This window comes from Sporobolomyces koalae, assembly GCF_050403365.1.
Source record: "Sporobolomyces koalae JCM15063 DNA, S_koalae_JCM15063T_v1_ctg38, whole genome shotgun sequence".
In the NCBI taxonomy this organism is placed as follows: Eukaryota; Fungi; Basidiomycota; class Microbotryomycetes; order Sporidiobolales; family Sporidiobolaceae; genus Sporobolomyces; species Sporobolomyces koalae.
In genome coordinates, this window is record NW_027481733.1 from 94641 (window position 1) to 114571 (window position 19931).

At 56.6% G+C, this 19931-nt stretch overlaps 5 protein-coding genes across 5 annotated transcripts; 1 reads left to right on the plus strand and 4 right to left on the minus strand.

The window, feature by feature from the left end:
- Positions 1-366: 366 nt before the first annotated feature.
- On the minus strand, positions 367-4080 carry JCM15063_000646 (uncharacterized protein; the record flags this gene model as incomplete). Its single annotated transcript, XM_076680469.1, has 3 exons — positions 367-1514; positions 1581-3295; positions 3365-4080. 3 exons carry the CDS (start codon positions 4078-4080, stop codon positions 367-369), a joined length of 3579 nt encoding a protein of 1192 aa, XP_076532428.1.
- A 1577-nt stretch (positions 4081-5657) lies between these two features.
- Positions 5658-9031, minus strand: RSP5 (NEDD4 family E3 ubiquitin-protein ligase; the record flags this gene model as incomplete). Its single annotated transcript, XM_076680470.1, has 11 exons — positions 5658-5715; positions 5794-6026; positions 6089-6172; positions 6239-6497; positions 6572-6798; positions 6870-8155; positions 8221-8376; positions 8446-8461; positions 8530-8636; positions 8917-8939; positions 9006-9031. 11 exons carry the CDS (start codon positions 9029-9031, stop codon positions 5658-5660), a joined length of 2475 nt encoding a protein of 824 aa, XP_076532429.1.
- Positions 9032-10302: 1271 nt separating this feature from the next.
- MAK5 (ATP-dependent RNA helicase) lies at positions 10303-13617 on the plus strand (the record flags this gene model as incomplete). Its single annotated transcript, XM_076680471.1, has 10 exons — positions 10303-10563; positions 10635-10926; positions 10994-11721; positions 11791-11915; positions 11981-12180; positions 12251-12372; positions 12440-12839; positions 12922-13102; positions 13192-13379; positions 13481-13617. The coding sequence occupies 10 exons, from the start codon at positions 10303-10305 to the stop codon at positions 13615-13617; spliced, it is 2634 nt and encodes an 877-aa protein (XP_076532430.1).
- Positions 13618-14092: 475 nt separating this feature from the next.
- JCM15063_000649 (C2H2-type zinc finger protein) lies at positions 14093-17021 on the minus strand (the record flags this gene model as incomplete). The annotated part of the gene is made up of 3 exons (XM_076680472.1): positions 14093-14180; positions 14249-14329; positions 14407-17021. The coding sequence occupies 3 exons, from the start codon at positions 17019-17021 to the stop codon at positions 14093-14095; spliced, it is 2784 nt and encodes a 927-aa protein (XP_076532431.1).
- A 1103-nt stretch (positions 17022-18124) lies between these two features.
- Positions 18125-19844, minus strand: JCM15063_000650 (ceramide glucosyltransferase; the record flags this gene model as incomplete). The annotated part of the gene is made up of 5 exons (XM_076680473.1): positions 18125-18626; positions 18707-19304; positions 19381-19640; positions 19701-19763; positions 19825-19844. The coding sequence occupies 5 exons, from the start codon at positions 19842-19844 to the stop codon at positions 18125-18127; spliced, it is 1443 nt and encodes a 480-aa protein (XP_076532432.1).
- Between the last annotated feature and the right edge of the window lie 87 nt (positions 19845-19931).

Below are 19931 nucleotides of genomic sequence, written 5' to 3' on the forward strand. Positions count from 1 at the left end.
TGCGATAAGTAAAATTCGAACAATGTCGTCGAGAGGACGGTGGGAATGGGGGGTCGAGAAGCGTCAAATACGCCAGAGACAAGACTGCAGAGATGTCGGGAGAGATTGCAAGTCAGTTCGAGTCAACAACGATGAGGAGAAGGAAGGAGAGAAGCGCGACTTACGGAAAGACAGGTTACAGCTCTACGAAAGAGATCTACAGCTATGTACCCTTTTTTGTTTCGTTTACACAGCTCGAGACAGACAAACAACAACTCTTGACGTAGGAACTCCGGTTACCCAAGAGAGAGAAGAAAACACGAGAGAGAAAGAGACGAGATGGGAGAGATGGCAAGAAGAAGGGGTTGGTATGGAGGACTAGCCTCATCAATGTCTGGCGGTAGACAATCTCCTCGGAGACTTGCGAGAGGCGGAAGAGACAGAAGCTCTCGTGATCCTGCCGGATTTGCGCACTGGATCGGGGTTCTCCGTTTCTTCATCGAGGGAGAACTCGGCTCGACCTTCGTCCTCCGACGGCTCTTCGGGTTCTTCGTCTGCGACTGGAGCATCAAGCGAGCGGTGAGGCGAGCTTTTGTTCGCATTGTTGGTCTTTCGCCCCGATGTCCTCCTGGCGGGCAACATCGCCAACGACTCCTCCGAGTCGAGCTGTTGCGCAACCGTCGCTTTGCCTTTGCCCAAATCACCCATTAGTGACGGTCGCCTCGTCAAAGGTGAGGGCAGAGCCGTCGTGAAGCGCGGGGTCGATGAGCCGGTCAAGAACGCCGTGCTGGCCGAGGAAGGGACTTGTGCGAAAGCGGCAGAGTGATTTTTCGCCGAGTCGTAAGAGCCGTCATGGAGGTCCACGTCACGCTCGTCGTCGTCGTCTTCAGCTGCCCAGGCAAGATCAAGCTCCTCGAGACCGATCGATTCTGGTGCGAGTAGGTCGACGTGTGTGCCGAGTTCACCATCGAGTTCGTCGACGTCAAGGTTCATGCTCCATTCGGTTGCGTCCGGGGGCGATGGTGCTTGTTGCGGGACAGGGAGACCAGTCGCAAGGAGCGATGAAGAAACAACCTGGTGCTGATCGTATGCCTCGGATCCTTCCGATGAATGCGAGCTAGCTCCTGTCGAGGTCGCTCGGAGTAGAAGCTCGCGATCGAATCCATCGAGTGGGTAGACAGAGGAGCCTCGGGAAGAAGGATGCGACATCATCGCAAAGCGGTAGTCGCTGTGGTCGTGCTCGATCGTGACGAGGTCGTCGCGTTCGTCATCCCCTTCTTCCTCTTGTTCGTCCTCGTCATCGGCAGAGTCGGCGTGATCATCCGATGGAGAATGGAGAAAGTCGCTTTCGTCGATCCCGACGAAATCGAATTCGTTCACCGTGAAATTGTGCGCGAGAGGCAGCATCGGCGGAAGGTCAAGGGCCAGAGGCGAAGGCAGAGGAGCAGCAAGTCCAGCGAGTTCGGAATGGCCGCGCGCAACCGAGAGCTGTCGACGTCTAGCGGGAGTATCTTGCGCGAACGAGTCGAGAGTTGCTACAGAGCGCACTGCACCCGTCAGTTTCGCACACAAGAGGCGAGAAACGTGGGAAAAAGCCATACCTGAGCCTTCCTGTTTGCGATCCACGGCCTTGACGATCACGACATCGTCATCTCTGTCGTCCTGCGCCTCAAGTGCTCCGCACAGAGTCGCTTGCATTCCAACTCGCGAGATCTTGCCGAGCGGCCCTTCGTCCTTCTCAGGATTCTCCCTCTTCATCTCCGGTGTTGTGCTCTTCTCCTCAACAGGTTCTGCCTCGAGCTCGTCTGGATTCCTCGGCGTGGTTGCGGGTGTGTCGATGGCGAGGTCGTCAGTCCCGATAGAATCTTCTCCCGCCGTTGACGCGTTGACGGCGTCCGGTGCTGAGGAAGGCAGCAGCGGGAGCGAAAGCTCAACATTGGGCTCAAGCTGACGCTCAGAAATATCCTTGCCATTGTGAGTGCTGATGACCGAACTGCTGCCCGTCGTGCACGAGTCGGCACCCCACTCAAAGTCGAATTCGTCTGCTCGCAGCATTGCTTCGTGGAAATCTTCTTCGTCTGCAGAATCCGAGCGGGAGGGCGAGGCGACGGCTTCCTGCGCATTGCCCGGCGCAGGCATGGACTTTGCGATCTCGGAGGACGCATCTTGGTCCATAGGTTCGACAGGAGAAGCGGCGATAGCAAAGTGGTGGGAGAAGGTGTTCGGGGCCGAAATTGAGAGGTGCAATGCTGGAGTAACAGGGACAGATGGGGGACGGGACACGACTAGGTTGATGGGTGCATTGGCGAGCGAGAGCTCGTCGGGAGATATGACTGGGTTTGTTGGCTCCAGCATGGCTGCAGAGAGGTCATTCGGGCTGAATGAAGGTGACGAGGCTGAAGCGGCGAGGAGGGACTGCGCAAGGAGGGCAGCGGACGAAGTGGCGGAAAAAGTAGACGCGCGAGATCGTGAGATGCCCGGTAAAGATTCGGAGAGCTCGGGAAGGAGCGACGGCTCAACACTGCCCGCTCTGCTGACACCTTCGCTTCCAGCTCTGCGAACTTTCTTCTTGTTCTTCTTGCGCCTGCAAGCAGCTTCGCCGACGTGACCGTCTGAGTCGGCGACGTCCGATTCGACTTCCTCAAGCGCAGTCAGGCGAAGTTTTAGTTTTGGAAGAGAACTTCGCACCGGGGCGGAAGAAGCGCCAAATGCAGCATTACGACGAGGAGGGGCAGGATTGCTCGGCGCAATTGCCGGATTTGCGGGAGGAATGGCGATCGGGGTGGGTGCGGCGTTCGAGGCTGGCGGAACTGTCGCGTGAGCGCTGTTCGCATTCGGTTCCGTTGTCGACATGGCAGCCATCATCGCGCTTGATGCCCTCCTCTTGCGCTTTCCTCGACCCATACCTTCTTCGTCTCCATCATCGTCCGCGCCGTTGCTGATGTACAGATTCGAGCTCAAGCGCAAGCCCGGCGCGGGTACGCTCGAGTGACCCGTTTGTAACGGCACCAAGCCTCGCACATACAGTCCATCTCGATCACTTCCGGCGAGTCCAGCCTCTTTTCGGCAGCGCACAAATGGATCGTCGGCGCCGATTCCAGGCCCGAAAACCTGCGGGTTCAAGTACCACAGCGTACCGCGCTTGACGGCGGGCCTCTGCTCAGCATGCAGACCGACAGCTCGTACTTCCTCCGCCGTGAGCGCGCCAACGAGCTCGAACGGAATCAGAAGAGGGAGGTAGGTGGGACTAGCGCTCGAAACTCGGGCGATGTGCGCACGTATGCAAGTCGAGACGTGAGCGAAAGGTGAAGTTCCGCTGTCAGGCGGCAGAGTACGTCAATGACGAGGACTGGCTGTGGGACTGGTTCGGGAGAAGGAGACGTACGCATTCTTGAGCCATCCTTTCTCGAGCATGACTTCGGCGACTTCTTTTGGGCACAACGCGCGATTCTCATGACAATGCATGACGGCACAAGTCGCCATCAGGAGGCGGTCGTCGAGATCTTCTTTGCGGATCTTGCCAGTCATGTCGGGAGTCGGGAATCCGAGATCTGCGGGTACCAACTGACGCGGATGTCGCTTGTCGGAGGACTTCGGATCTGGAACATACGAGTCGACCAGTGGGAAGACTGGGATGCGCGGAAGCGGACCGGCGGGCTTTGGCGCGACGGCGGGAATCGATGTGACGGTTTCCTCCACTTTGCTAGGGTTCGCACTTGTCGACGCCGGTGACGATGTTGCGATCGACGACGACGTGCCCGTCATCGGTAGTGGCGGTATCAGTGGGAGCGGAGATTGGGCCGAGCCGAGAGTCGAGAGATCGAGTGGTGGATGCGATGCGAGTTTCGGCAAACGGTGAGGTTGCTGCGCTGCTGGCCGAATCGGCAGACCCTCGGAGACTGCCATCCCTCCTCGAGCTGGCGATGCTACTCGGCTGGCCGCCTTCGCGCCTGCTCCTATGCTGCTTCTGCCACCCGCCCTCGCCGTCTTGGCTGGTTTGGCTCCATCCGTTCCTTCTGGAGCCTTGGCAGTTGCGGTCATCGCGGACCTTCGGCTTGTAGGCGAGCTAGCACTCTTGCTCCGGTCTGCTGCCACGACCATCACCGAGCGCTCGGCGGGCGCAAACGGTCGATACCGATCGGCTCGATTGGAGTTTTCGAAAAGCGCCTCGTGAATTGCTCGGCTGACGTCGGCGGGCTTTCAGACTTTGGTGAACTAGCGATTGAGGTATCAGGTGTGTGTGAGGCTGTCTCTAGTCTGATAGCGGGCAGACAGCCATTGGGCAGAGTTGTGGGCGAGGTGTGGACAGGTGTCTAGTTTATGAAGGCCGAGACTCTGGCGTATTCACGCGCCGATTTACCCGCGCTTCCCCCAAGTCAGAGTCGACCGGCACCTTTGTTTCTCTATCGCTCCTCAACGGATCCAAGCCCAGACACAGTCGCGATGCGTTCGATCGCGCCGGATTGGCCTCGCCAAATAGCGGGAAATTATTTCAGCATGCAATACTCTTCAATTGCAAGTAGCATGCAAATGCATGGCATCTGAAAGGGATTCAGGGAAGCGAACCTCGGGATTTTGACCAAAGGACGAAGGTTCCCGCGGGGAAGGCCGGACGCAAACTGCGGTGTTGCCGCCCGAGCTCCTGCGCAGAATTCTCGCGCGCACACCGGTCAATTTGGGTCAATGCAAGCCCGAGTTGCTGCTTGACAAATAGGCCCCTCTTTGTCTGTATATACAGTTTCGAGCGCGAGAAACGGAGCACTGTCTCTAAGCTTCTCACCACCGTTGACGTCGCCGAATTTCGAGCTTTAACTTCCCTGACGCCCAGAGCTAGCTGTATCTCTCCGGTCACAAGCCATTTGTAAAGCACTTGCTTGCGAGCATTGGCGCTGACTATCGTAAGCCAGTCAAGCGTCAGCCGTAATCTCGACCTTACAATCGCAAGCCGGCGGCCGGCGCCACGACATTCAGTGTGATCGGTCACCATCTGCCTCCGCAACTTGTTGCAGACCCCGTGGTATCTCTGTAACGAAGGTAAGCAATGGAGAAAGGCCAGTCCTCACCGCAGACGATTATTTTTGCTCCGCCAGACCATATGTGCCGAGGATTCTGAGAGTAGATTTTTTGCACGGTTATCGAGGGTCAGTTGCCGCCAGCTCAAGCTGAGCAAGATAACAGAGTCGTGCTTGGGCAGGTCGGAAGGGCAGCGATACAGAATCGTATGCTCGCGGAGCAGGCTCCCGAGACCCGTGCGTGCAAGATTTTTCTGCAGATTCTTGGCAGGAAGGATTCTGGGCCTCCTTCTCGCGCCCGCGAACCAAGCGAGCTCTTTCGTCGTCGGCTCCATTTACTCGTTCTGTTGAGCATTCCAGGGCTCTCGAGTCCTCTCATGCTACGAGCTGCAAGGTTGCTGCATAACATAGTGAAGAGCGCACAGAGGAAAGCGAGAAAGACATCAAGAAGAAGCGGAGTAGCGCAAAAGGGCACGAGTCACATGAAGGGGAGAAAAATACAGAAGGACGAGCCGGAAAAGGAAGAGAGCTCGAGTGGCCGTTACGAAAGGAAAAGAGGAATCGAATGTGGAGTTGGGACAAGGACGACACAGTTGAGGTGGAACAGGTGTAAAGGGAAGCGTCCGTAGCGTGTTGAAACAGAGGAAAGAGCGAGGTAAAGCTGCATCATTCCTGACCGAAACCGAGGGTGTTCTCGACGGCGAACGCGAGTTTCGATTCGAGGCTGTTCAGAAGGAAGAAGGCATATGAGCATCATGACGGTAAGGAGGGGAGCCCAAGGACCAGGGAGGCAGAGTCTTACGTTTCAAAGTTCGGATAAGGCGGCAGATCGAGGCGGTTGAAGCAGGTGTGACTCTTTGGCAGCTGCGTGATCTCGCCTGACTTTTCGAGCGTGAAGCGACGAGGTCCGTCGGATCCTTGGAGATCTTTGAAGCCGTTGACGGGGATTCGACTCGTGCCGGTAGCGAATTGCAAAAGTCGAGACTTCTTCTCAGCAGGCCAGCCCTTGACCGCTTTCCAGAACCATTGAACAACCTGTGCAAGACCCAAATGTCAAGAGAATCCAGCGAGAAGCAGCTTGAGCTCGAAATACTTACCTCGTCCCCTTGCTGATATCCTCGGTAGTCCGTATGCTTCATCCAGTCGTCAACGTCGATCTCAGACATACCACCGATGAGCAACTGCAAGTCGTGTTCGGAGTCAGCAGCTGCGAGAACCCACAGAGAACTCGACGCGCAAGGACTTACCTCGAGTTCTCGCTCGTCAAAGACGTTGATCAGTTCTTGCGGGATCAATTCGTTGAAACCGCTCAAGAACGCCTTGAACTGGTCTTCGACACGCCTCTGCACCCTCCACTCGACGAGCAGCTGCACATACTCGGCCTTGTTCTCGTTCGTGACCGCCACATCGCGTCCTCCAGGTTTGAGATCGACCGTAATCGTCTCCCCGAATCGATCATCCTCGGCAGAGAAGGTGTTCTCGATGACGTCTTCGATATCGTTCTCGCTATGACATGGCACGACAGGCGAATCAGTCGACGAGCGCGGCAATTGGAAAGGAAACGGGAACAAAGGACTGACAGGATCCAAGTGAGCGATCGGAACACTTCGGCATCGACACTCTCCATATCGGCAAGCACGATCTTCTTCTTGAGAACCATCTTGTACAGCGCGGTGATGAAGTATGCGTCGAGGAAGCGACGGTGGAACACGGCGAGCGACAAGACTCGTCCAATGAACTTGAAGTAGTTCAAGTGCTCGGGATTGATAGACGAGTTCGGGTTGATCTGAAGCGTGTAGTTGTCGTGCTAGGAAAAGCAAAGGTGAAGGTCAATATACAACAAAGAGAGTAGATACAGCAAAAGTTTGTGGAACATACAGCCGAATACTCGAAGAGGCAGTAGAACGGATTGAACATCTCGTGCGAGAGCAGGAAGAAGAATTCTCGCGAGAGTCCACCGTAATCGAGTCCGTCTTCGCCGTCGAACTTGATCATCAAGCGCTTCTTGAGGTCGTTCGGAGTTTGTCGCATGATCTCGGCGTACGAATCTTCGAAAATGTGACTTCGGCGAACCTTGACGTGGCACTGGCCGGGGGAGGGACGCAACGCAGGTTGCGATCGGAAGTAAATGAGCTTTCGTCGGAAGTCGCGCTTGTACTGCGGCACGTTCTGGTCAAGCGAAGAGGGCAGACGAGGGTCGTCCCACGTCGTCGTCTTGGTGTTGTGGTCGACGAAATAGACGCGCGCAGTTGAGGTCAGTCGCATCTCCCATCCGGACGGCAGAGGACCGAGCTGCGAAACCGATTGCGGCTGGACGGTCAGGTTGTTGCCGTTGGGGCCCATGACGCGAAGAAGTTGCTGCCGGCGAGGGTCGACCCAGGTCGTCGTCCGCGTGTTGTGGTCGACAAAGTACGGCCTGCCTTCGGGCGTGAACCTCTGTTCCCAACCGGCTGGCAATGGTCCGGACCCTTGCGTGGTACTGCTCGTCGCAGCTGCTGCTCCCGCTGCTCCCGCCGCTGCCGCACCCGGGGTCGACGATCCGGTGGGCGTGTTTCCGCCACCCTCGGTCGCTCCGAGGAACTCGTCGGCAGTTGTGCGTGCGCCTCCACCGGTCCGAGCAGCACTGCTTGCTGAGGCGGCGGGGGCATTTCCAGATGTGGCAGACGCACCACTTGGCGTCGATGCGCCGCCACCGCTAGTACTGCGGTTCGGGCGGGCCCAAGTCGTCGTCCTCGTCGTGTGATCGACGTAATACGTTCTGCCAAGGTGATCAACCCGTCGTTCCCAGCCGGGTGGCAACGGACCGTACTGATCCTCGCGTGCATTGAACTCGCGGGTCGAGGACGAACCCGAGCTCGCGTGAGATTCGGCGCTGGCTAGTGGCGGAGCAGTAGAAGGAGTCGAAGTGGACGAAGATGCAGTCGAGGCATCAGGTCGAGGAGAAGCGGGGGCAGCGCCCGAGGCCGCGGTCGATGACGAAGGGTTCGAGGCTACGGCAGAGGATGACGCCGCAGTTGAAGCCTGCGAAGCGGCGGAAGCTGCCGTGATCGGGGCAGTGCTAGGCGTGCGCGGAACTCCGCTGACGTTTGTGCTGAGGTGGATAATGAGCTTGCCGTGGACGACGAGCTGATCGTTCGAGCGTTTGAGGTCCCGAGTGAGAGTGTCTGTATCGCATACATGAAGTCAATGGGGTGAAGAGGACTCTTCGCCCGGCATAGAATACACATACCCTCTCCGCCGAGATCGAGGTCGACTGCTTGGGCGACGGGGACGTTAATGACACCCAAGAACCCCTGATCCTTCTTCTTGAACTTCTTTTGATCAAAGATCTGCACGGTCAGGACACTTGCGTCTTTGACCTCGACGTCGAACGATTCATTCCAGTCTGGCGATCACAGAGAGACGTTAGCCTTGACATCATTCAAATGGTCCCTACGCGCCGCGCAGAACCTACAAGGGTTGAGCGTTTTCTGTACAAGTTTGATCAGAGTGTCAGCATTCTCCCATGTCGTGTACCCAGCCCGGTGATAATGCATACTTTGATCGCAGTCGTCGTGTTGGTTTGTTCACCATCGACCGTGACCACTGCGAACGGGTCAGGTAGCCTGAATACATCCCGCTTGGCCAACGAGTCGGCCGCTACCACTGTGGAGCGCAATCACGAAGCGGAGAAGGAGTGTCAGCGAAATCCTAAACTGGCTGACGTTCGGTCGAACGCGGTTGGAAATTCGCGAGCCGAACGGCTCGGCCGCGGTCCCGGAGCTGCACTGGCGAGCTGCCAGCTGCCTCTTGGGGCAGTCTACTGTAACGCGAACGCTGCCAGGACTGGCGCGAAGAGGCGAGTGCATCGCCTTTTGCGCGAGATCGGAGCGAGGGAGAACCGATAGCAGGGATCCCACTTAGCGCGATATGAGAAGAGACTCGCCTGTGACGCGGACCTTGCGAGTACTAGACAGCGAGACAGGGTAAGCTATCGCGGTACATGGCGAGATGGCAGGCAGCCGAGACGCTTACCGATCAGGGTTGCCGGCGCTACTCATCGCGGAGGCACGAGTCAAGGCGAAGGAGCAGTCTGTCGGATGGATGCTGATCGAGGGCTAGTGTGGAGCTGACGTGAGCGCTGTCGAGCGCGAGGTGTGCCTGGCAATCGCGCAAGGTGAGGTGGGTCAAGTCGTGAGCGAATCCGCCCTTCAAATGACAAGTACTTTCCCGTTGACGCTGCGAAAGGCTCGGTCCCCTTGTCGGTTTCCTTGCTTCGTATCATTGTCAAAGATTCATCTTGCCTTGACAAGCTGCATCAATTTCTGCAGAGCTTTGTGCAGCGCGGCACTCCGCTCGCACGCTCGCATACCCTCGGAGCTCGATCGGCTTCACACGCGCGCTGCCCGCCGACAAGCTGCGCCTGGGCCTTTCGAGTTGTTCTTCGGTTTCGGCAGGGTACTGTCAACTCTGCCGAGCCCGCTCACGGCGAGGCAGTCCCGACGATAATCGAACTTGTCGCTGGTATCCCTCGGCTTCTGTTCGCTAGAATCTTGGCTGCAGTACCCTTGCACACGACTACCCACTGTAGTCGAAGAGCCTGAAATACTGACACGCAGGCTGCCTAGTTCTCCAAAGGGCATCGAGCGCATGCCAGCAGCCGAGCACAAACGTTCAGATCCTGGCAAATGTTTGTGCTTGCACGCCGAGCTCAATCATGCCGCCTCACGAGCTCACAGAGACTGAGACAGTTCCCTTCTGGTGCAATCAAGTCTTGTAGGACGCGCGGATGGGAACACTGGCAACTAACGCTGCAATCCCGCCACTGCATAGGTCCTTCAGAGCGAAAGTGCTCCCGCCGTTTGCTGCGCTACAGAGCTGCTCATTAAGGTGCCATCTGACCATGTACGCCCCTCCAAGCCTAGAAGTCCGATTTCACCAAGTTCGGCGTGGTAACTTGTTCGCTTTGCGCAAGGTCCGTCTGAGGCAAACAGGGCCGGGCAACCTGCTCTCGCTTCTTCCTGACGGAATCGTCTCTCGACCCAGAGTTACTGTACTACGAGTGCCCAAGCCTGAGCGATGTCCCGTGAAACCAGGCCTGCGAACTCCAACAGGCCGAAGCACCGCTCTCTAACGCTCTCTAGAGCCCGAGGGGAAGCTATCAGAGCAGATTTTTCCTCGCGCCTCCCGTCTTACTGGTAAGATTCTGATACTTTAAGGAATTCCCGAATCTCAGAACAAGAAAAAAGTCACAGGTGAGACTCGCTCCGGGAAAAGATGCAAGTTGAAAGATCTTGCTGTCTCGACTGTCCACTCGACACCGCGCATCAGAATGCCATCTGGACAGCATTTCTCAGCATTGCGAGCGAAGAAGCGCAAGCTGGGCTTGTCAACAGCAAAGGAATCGTCGACCGCTTCATCATCGAAAAGGAAAAGCGAAGTCAAGTTTCGCAACGCGACCCCTGCCACGCTCGACTGGAAGAACATCCACTTGCCAGGCGAATTCGGTTTTGATGAGGACGGCGGTTTGCTCGAGTTGGACGAGATAGACGGGGTAGATGTTGTGTATGAAGACGGTCGGGTTCAGTTCAAGGCAAGTCTCTCACTCTTCTCTGTACCTCGCCAAAGGCATGTTCGCGTCTGACAGGATGCGGTAAAGAGCAGGTCAAAGAAGACGACACAGATTCAGCTCCTCCAGCCAAAAAGAGCAAGAAGGCCAAGGGCAAAGAACCCGAGATCGTCAACGATGAATCTCCCTTTCCCGAGGAGGAGCTGTTCTTTGCAGAGGAAGATGTCGAGCAAACGGCGGAACCAGAGAAAACAGTAGAGGCAGCGCAAGAGCCCGCAGCTCCGATAGAAAAGGGAAAGAAGGCGAAAAAGAGCAAGAAACGACCACTTGAAGTTACCAAGGCACCAGCAGAGACCGCACAGATTGTGGAAGATACCCCATTCGACAGTGAGTGCCGCCTCTTAGGCATAAAAATCGACATTGAGCGCTGAAAGATCCGTATGTGCGTGGATAGCGGAGAAATTCTTGCCTAAATGGTCACACCTCGCGCTCGCGCCATCGTTGTACCGCGCTCTTCATGAGCTCAACTTTGATGCGCCGACAGCCATTCAAGACCGAGCACTTGCGCTCGAAGAAGGTTCCAAGGCTGCACCTACGGCGCAGACGGACGAGACGGAGGACTCAGAGACGCGAGAAGACGGTGCCGACGCCCAAGAGGAGGCTGCAGACGAGGGCGAATGGGGAGGCATCTCGAATGATGCGGTCGGCGAGGACTTCCAAACTCCTGAAGCTCCTCCTGACCGCGACGTCGTCGGAGTTGCCCAGACTGGTTCCGGTAAAACCTACGCCTACGGCCTGCCAATCTTGTCACACATCCTTCGTCAAGCTACAGCCGTTGCGGACCGCTCGAATTCTCCCACTCCATCCGAAGATTCGGAAGACCTCGACCCTTACCCTCCGACTCGCCTCGCCGCTCTCATCCTGTGCCCAACTCGCGAACTCGCATTGCAAGTACGAGCTTCGCTGTTCTCCGTCGCGGTCAGGACATTGCCTCTTCTGCCACCGACCGAGGCCAATTCGAAGCTTGCCGAAGAGGACCCCCGGAGACGACAGAAGGGCAAATTGGTCAACATTGTCGCCTTGACGGGAGGCATGAGTGTCGACAAGCAGAAGCGTCAGCTCGAGAAAGGCGCAGACATCATTGTTGCGACTCCCGGTCGTTTGTGGGACTTGATCGGAGAGGTTCGTCTGCCAATTTTGATTCTCCCTTCATTGCAGAGCTGTGCTGATTGCGTCTTTCCGTTTCTGCAGAGTGACGAGCTTGTTCGCGAGATCAAGGGTATGAAGTTCCTGGTTATCGACGAGGCCGATCGCATGATCGAGAACGGGCACTTTGCCGAGCTAGACAACATTGTGCGGTTAACGAAGAGGAAGGGGTAAGCGTCGAGACAGTATTTGCCTTGGTCTATGAGATTATGCTCATATGTTTCTCTTCCTACAGAGTCGAGAATGAGGCGTCCTTTGTTGACGATTTTGCCGGCGCGCGGGTCAACACGGACCTGATTCCGAGTCGGGAAGACATGCGCACGTTTGTCTTCTCAGCCACGATGAGCAAAGAGCTGCAGAGGAACGTCAAACGAAAGCCGGGATGGAAGCGGTGGGTGCCGAAGGGTGTCGACGAAGATTCCATGAGCAGTCTAGGTCAGTTGTGCTCGCTCTGCGCACTCACCACCCAACCAAGATCATCCCTGTTAACCTCTAGCCGTCACAGATGATCTTCTTGACAAACTCGACTTCCGGGATCCCAACCCGGAGATCATCGACCTGACCCCGGAGCATGGCCTGGTCGAGACGCTCAAGGAGTGTAAAGTCGAATGCCTAGTTGGTGAAAAGGTCAGTTTACCGTGGCTCTCTACACATCTATTGGTCGTGCTCTGACGTTGTGACATTTTGCAATCAGGACATTTATCTGTACCACTTCCTCCTGCGCTATCCCGCCCGGACAATCGTGTTCCTCGCCTCCATCGACGGGATTCGTCGACTGAACCCTCTCCTCGACCTCCTCGGGCTCAATGTGATTCCGATCCATTCTGGTATGCAACAACGTCAGCGTCTCAAGGCTCTCGACCGATTCAAGTCTTCCCCGACTGCCATTCTACTCGCTACAGACGTTGCAGCGCGAGGACTCGACATTCCCTCGGTCTCCCACGTTGTCCACTACCAACTTCCTCGATCAGCCGACACTTACGTGCACCGTTCGGGACGTACCGCTCGTGCTGGACAAACTGGTCTGGCCCTACAGATCGTCGCCCCAGAGGAGAAGAACACGCAACGCATGCTCATGGCAGGTCTTGGAAAATGTAAGCGAGGCATCAAATTCTGTTTATTCGCCAGGCGGGTCCAAACTTACAAGTTTTTCTCTTGTTCTCCTTTATCATCTAGCCGTCGACTTGCCAGCGTTGCCGGTCGACTTCTCAATCTTTGACCAACTCAAGAAACGAGTCGAGCTTGCAAAGAAGATCGATGCCGCTCAGCATCGAGCAACGAAGGAAGCTCACGATGACAAATGGCTGCGTGACGCTGCCGAAGCGATGGAGATTGATCTCGACGAAGACGAATACGAGTGAGTCCTCAATCTCATGTCTCGCTCGTGAGGTTATGAACAGGCAACTGACGACATGGAGGTTTTTTCGGAAACTTTTGTTGAATCAGTTTCGATAACGATTCGCCACAAGTTCGAACGAAGCGAGAGCGCAACAAGGCGCTCGCTGAAGCTCGTCAACTCAAATCGCAATTGCGTGACATGCTCTCGAAACCTCTCATGATGCGAGGAGTCTCAGCCAAGTACCTCACAGGTCGCAACACTGTCGGTCTCATCGATCAGCTCGTTACTGGTACCGGTACGTACCGCATTTCACTCTCTCTCTCTAAATCCATGAACCAGATCGGTTCGGGCGAAACTGATATCGATCCTTTTCTCGCCTTCTCTCGCCGTCTCCAGGTCACACACAACTTCTCGGAATGGAATCTTCGAGTGCTCTCGACGATCTCGCGAAACCTACTCAAGATCCCCTCGAGAAACGGAAGAAGAAGAAGGTCGAGCAGTTTGAGAAAGCGAAAAAGGCTCAGAAAGCGTGATTTTGAGGATTCCTTGCCACTCGTGGACGCATCGAGCATCTTGGCTCTGTTACCTAGTGCAACTTCGTGCAATCTTTCGTGCACCTCGTCTCCCGGAGCGAGAGTCTTTGCAACCTCGATGTTTCTCGGACTGTGAGATAAACTAGGGAGACAAACTCCAGGATGAAATTCAACGCGATCAGCGGATAAAGCGAAAAGAAGAAATCGAAAGTATCTACACGAGCGCGGTATAGAAAGCGAAAAGAAGATGGAAGAATGATGGGGTATAAGCTCAAAAGTGAAGAAAATATACAAGTGACGAAACAAACAAGGCTGTGATAAGATAGGCTTCGAGAAGCTGTAGGAGGGAAAATTAGAGCAACATGGAATGAACAGATGCGATGAACAGCGGTGAGGAGGAGGAGATGGGCAACATTCCGAAAGCGAATCGGATCGAGTCGAAAGACGAGAATGATGAATGAGGATAGAGAGGGTTCTAGATGCGACGTGGCACGAGACTGCCAGAACAGATTCCTCGAGCTCGATGCCGAGCGAGTGCGTCTCCTCGAGCGAATCCTTTGCCGCTGTGAGAACGACTTTCGAATCAGTATGGAGTAAACAGTGGAGCAAGATCTTGACGAGAAAGGCGCACCAAGGACACGGGAATGGTTTGTTTCCAGAATGGATGCGCTCGTGTCGACGCAAGTCATGGTGACGTACGAAAGAAGCGTCGCTGCAAAGCCCACGCAAGGAAGGAATCAGTAGCGCAACGAGGGCCGCGCGGGGCAGAGACGGGAAAAGGGAACGTACCAATCCTCGTAAGAACACACGAATGGTTTGTCTTCGAGGTGAGTCTGGATGTGACTTTCGATCGCGCTCTTGCGAGGGAACGTCCGTTCGCACCCCTCGATCAAGCACACGTATCGTTTGCCGACTTTTTCCCCATTCTTGTCGACGTGAGCTGGGAGGTGCGAGTACAGGCTTTCGAGGACATTCTTGGGTACAGAACTCCTTGGCATTCCCGGAAGCGCTCGCGGTCCAGGAGTGTAGGTGATGGTCGTCGCTCCTCCGGGTTCGCAGTCGTCATCGGACATGACTCCACTCGGGAGCGGAGAAGCATATGGCGAAGTCGCTCGACGGACTTGCGGTATCGGTGGCGACAACGTCGCGCTGAATACTGATTCCTGCTGCGCCTGAGGTGATTTGAGCCCTTTCGGTCGCGGACCAGGTCGCATCCTTCGAGGATGGAGACACGGCGCCGATGCAACCGATCGCAGTCGTTTCGCACGCGTCTCGGTACCGTCGTGGCTGTGTTGGGTAGCCGGCGACAGGATGTAATCGGGATCGTCATCGTGTTCATCGTCGCCGGATCGAGCTCGTTTCCCAGCGCCGTGGGCATCGCCACCACGACCAGCGCCATATGTTTCGTAGAGCGAATCGAACGTCTCGAGATTGCGATTGTATGCGGCTTGAAGATCCGAGGTGACCGGCTGCTGGTACAGGAAGCTGAGATCGACATTTTCGAGGTTTGGCAAGGCCGGCGGGCCCGTGACAGATCGTTGGTGCAAGTCCGAAGTTCTAGCATGAGTCGGGGTTGTCGGCACCGGGGGCACTGGCAGTGCATCTTGAACGAATTGCGCCTGGCTGTGAAGCGGAGGTGATATCGGAAGGTTCGGAGCCTGCGCTGCGAATCGAGAAGGGTACGAGAAATTCTTGGTCGCGCCTCCTCCGTACGCGGCTTGGGCCGAAGGTTGCCTATTTCGAGTGCGATGGGGGTTCACTTGCGGCGAGAGGAGCCCACTTTCGATGAACCTGCTCTCGGGGGCTCCGTACGTCGCGCATCTTTGTCGCCCTTGGCTGTACTGCAGGTTGACTGAGGTCGGGGCGGATCCATCGAGCGACAGGAACGAATCGATCGAATTTGCCGGGAACATCTCGGCAGAACTCAACCCGTCGCCGCCAAAGACCGGAATCGCCAAGTCGGGCGAAGGGTCGGACAGATAAGGGGTCGAAGGCGACGAGAAGCATGATCCGTCGTATGGATCCTGTACCATCCCGAGTCCGAGTCCTGCCCCGTCTGCCATCAGGAGATTGTGAGCAAACTGACTCGGGCTCTTCTTGACCGACTCGAACTCTTCCGGCGCCTCGTGTGCGAGTCCGAGGTTGTACAGGTCCGAAAAGCTGAACGGCATCGAGTTGGGCGGCTCGAGATTGATTGCGAGACCTTCCTGAGGCGAGTTGAAAGGGACGTGCGGATGAAGGAAATTCGCCGTGTGGTGCGATGACGGGGTCATCGGTTCAAACAGAGGATCGTCCGCTCGAGCTTGACGCTTCGCACTCGCCGACAGTGCGGAACACGATTTGGCCTTGTTGATCGTGCGGTTCGGGAACGCCTTCTTCGGTCTCGGTTGGCTCGTTGTCGATCGGTTCGCGTGCGAGGGCGGAGGCGAGTTGAGAAACGAGTGTTCGACAAACTTGGTCGGGCTACGAGAGGGCAGTTGTTCATTAGCACCATCGACTGCTCCCGATTCGACGTCGATTACGTTGTTCTTGCCGCGTCCGAGCGTCGTAGTCGGCATGTGGTCAGGGTACGGCAGGAAGCCGCACTCGCCGTCGCCCGACTGCAGATTAGCTCCAGGCTTGGGCATTGCAAAGATCTTGAGATTTGGGTTGCCATAGTCTCCCATTTCGAGCTGAGCTGCCAAATCTCCGACTCCCGAGATTCCCATGCCTAGTGGTCGGTCGTCGGCTGTGATTGTCTCGTCCGCCTCGTCCACCTCCTCGGAATCGTCGACTTGAAGATCGTCGGCTCGGCTGCCCGAAGCGGACGTTGCGACGAGCGTCGAGTCGAGACCAGTCGAGCTCGTGGGGCTGCCCAGGCTCAGATTTCCCGCCATCCGCGACGAGACAGTCCTAGCGCCGACCGGTCTCCCGATCCCAGTGCGAGGGGTCGCGGCGGGGCTGTCGATCGCGATTGCAGGGACTCCAGGTCGACCTGTCCGACTGTCGGTGCGGGTTTTGCCGACGATGAGCGGGCTCGTGAGGTAACCTCCGTCGGAACCGACCCCGATGAGTTTCGTGCGGAAGCGGCCGTCTCGAGTCAAGCCTCTGACGGACATGGACGCCGCGGTGCTCATGGGAGAGTTGAACGGCGAGTCGGGATCATAGGTGGCGTGCGAGTTGGACGAGGTCGATGTACCCAGGGGGTTGATGGCGGCATTATTGAGCGGCCGATATTCGGGAAAGTGGGTGTAGGAGGAAGTCGACGCGGGCCCTAGCGTGCGAGACGGGATTGGGCCCGGATCGCTGAAGATGGCGGCGTCGAGGTCAAAGTCGTGATCGGCGAGGTAGGACGAGGGATCATCGTAGGCTGACATGGAATCGAGAGACGAGAAAGTCTCGAACGAGTCGAGGTAGTGCGCCATGGTCGTGCCTTCCGCCGCGGGCAGCGCAAACGTTGGCGGTCGAGCGCTGAGCGTTCAAGGCAGAGGAAAGATCTAGTGGTGTAGCGTGACCAGTAACACAAGCGCACACAGAGATTACGAAAGGGACCGACGATGAGGGTCAGCGATGAGGCGCGGGGTTTCATGATCAGACGAGAGCAACAACAAACTAACCTAGGCTCGCCTGGACTCTCGCCCCCGAGATATGCGCTACGATGTGCTCTGCAGCTACTCTCACTGTCCGACCAAGCGATAGGATCGACCGGTGTGGACCGGGAGCGATGACAGCGGGTCCGTTGTGCTCGACAAGTTGAGTGATGCGCGGCTCTTCTGGGCGAGGGCGCAGAGACTGTAATTGGCAGGCACGAGGCGAGCTGATTGGCGTGTCCTAGTGTGAGGTGCGACTGCGGTGAGTGACGAGAGAGTTGGTGACGACAACCAGAGGTGGGAGAAGACAGCGAGTTGGCCCTGATAGATTCTCATTCAACTTCATTCCGCAGGAACGGGTTCGACTTGCCGTTTCCTACAAATCCTGCGCTCTAGACCTGATCAAATGCGGGAAATCGTGTTTTATCGCTCAGGCGCTCATCCTTGTCAGGCAGTGCTCCCGCTCCGAACCACTCCGATCCCGAGCGTGCAAGGTTCGCTCCGCACATTTCCCGCGATCGAAGTTTTTACTTGCCCAAGCAGTACATGCTCCAAATAAGTTCAAACAGGTGCAAGTCTTCTCGAGAAGATCCGTGAGTGATTATTCGATAATTTTCAGCCGCGAGTTGGTGCTGTCCCCGAGCGCTCGCAGTCTACGTCGTATCCGTGACCGCGGTCCTGCACCGCACAGCCACAGTACACGAACACGAGGACCAAAAAGTAACGATCCGGACGGCTTCGAGCATGCGAGCCTTTCGGCAGAGGATTCTCTTCTCGACCGCCTCGCAGATAGCAAAGGGATTCACTACTGTACTGCGAAGAGCCGCTGCGGACTGGACGCCTCCGAGCTAACGATGCTGACCAAACGTTTTTTTCCAGTCTACGGCGGACGTTCTCCCGGAGAGATGCTGGACGCACGGTGCGTGCGAGTGGTTTTTTCATTTCGGATCTGTATGAGGCGCGATCCTCGCTTCTACGTCGTCCGGAGTGAGTTCGACGTACCCTTTCCCTCGCACTCCTTTCCATCGTTGCACAACGACGGCCCACACCCGTTCGATCGCGGCTTCCTTCTCTCCGACTTTGAGTTCCCGCACGCTGCCATCCCTTCTCACTTTGTACACGCGACCTTCGTCTCGCCATCCGACCGTGTCTCCAAGCATCGCGAACAACCAGATCGGCAACGCGAGTGCTTCTCGCAACGCCCACGCCTTCAGGTACGACCAAGACGGTCCATCGTGGTGAGGCGGGTCCAGGATGCTCGAAGGGGCCGGAGACGAAGGCAACAGCGCTCGGTACATCTTCAAGTCGTGGTAGAACCACACGGCGGTCTGGACGGGCAGGAATACGATCGGTGGGATCGAGAAGAGGTGTCGAAGTGCGAGCGAACCGAGGATTCCGGCGACGAGACACTCGGTCAGTGGTTCGACCAGTGTCGAGGCGCTGGAGATTCAGGACAACCAGGACAATTTAGCATGACGAGATTCGAGCGGGAAGGTTGGGGAGAGAAGCAATTGCCTCACAGGACCATGTACTTGCGAACTCGGATCCAGCGCACTCTGCGACGGAAGTACTTGGTGAACGACATGGTTCCAACCGTGTTGCCAGCCATCTCGCCTCCCATCGCGTGACGCATTCCAAGTTCTTCCCAAATCGCAACCCCAATCTCGTTGTCCTCTCCAAGGTACTGACCGAACGTCGCGAGTCCCGGTTCTTGCTCTTGCGCAACGTCGCTCAGTTTCCCGTTCGCGAGCTTGCGTTCGGCGGCACGGATCAAGTCGGATTTCTTGTACAGGCACGATTTGCCCGTCACGCACGAAGCGATCTGGACTTGGTTGATCGCGAGGTACATTTTCGAGTGCGTCGAACACATGTACACTTGCTCGACGCGAGAGCCGAGCAGGGTATCCGGATAGACCGCGAACGGGAGGTGATGCACAAGTCCGATCGGACGGGACGAGGGCGATTGATCGCGAGGCGTGAACAGCGGTACCGAGCGAGACAAGGTGGTGGTTAGGGTCAGGACATTCGAGTCGAGGACCCACAGCAGGTCGTACTTGGCTTCACGGTACGGTCGGATGAGATTGTTGATCTTGGGGTTGACTCCGACAATCTCCTCGCCTGTTTTGATGATGCGAGAAATCAGCGTGAATTTTGGCAGAACGAGGACAAGGTTTCCTGTTTGGCACTGACGTACCTATCAGGAGCTTGGCTTCGACGTTAGGATACCGCTCGGTCAACTCGTGGACAATTGGAATCGCCGCGTCTGCCTCATCGGCGACGGAAAAGATGATCTCGAACTTGGGATAATCTTGCAGGAACGACGCTTCGAGGTTCTCGTACAAGTTCGTGTCGAGTCCACGCAACGGGCGCAGGATGGACACTCCAGGCGCGAGATCCGCGGGGAGAGGGTCGACTGGCGGTTCGGATGTCGGCAACCGTGCGTAGCGTTTTCGGCTGTTTCGGCAACTCATCAGCAGTGTACATAGCTCTCTGATGACACGAGAGGGTACCCACGCAACATGGAGACCGAGGAGGAAGATGGACCACAGGACAAGATACCAGGCGCAGAACGCACAACTGTGCACGCAGGGAGGTTAGGGAGAGTCTGCAAGCACTGCGCGAGACAAGGTGAGCTTGCCTGAGGAGGGTCGCCCACATGGCCCAGAGCGAGGCAGCGTGAGCCACGAAAGAGATGTCGCTGTTGATTCGGAACCGCTCTCGCCTCCACCACCCTCGACTCTCTCA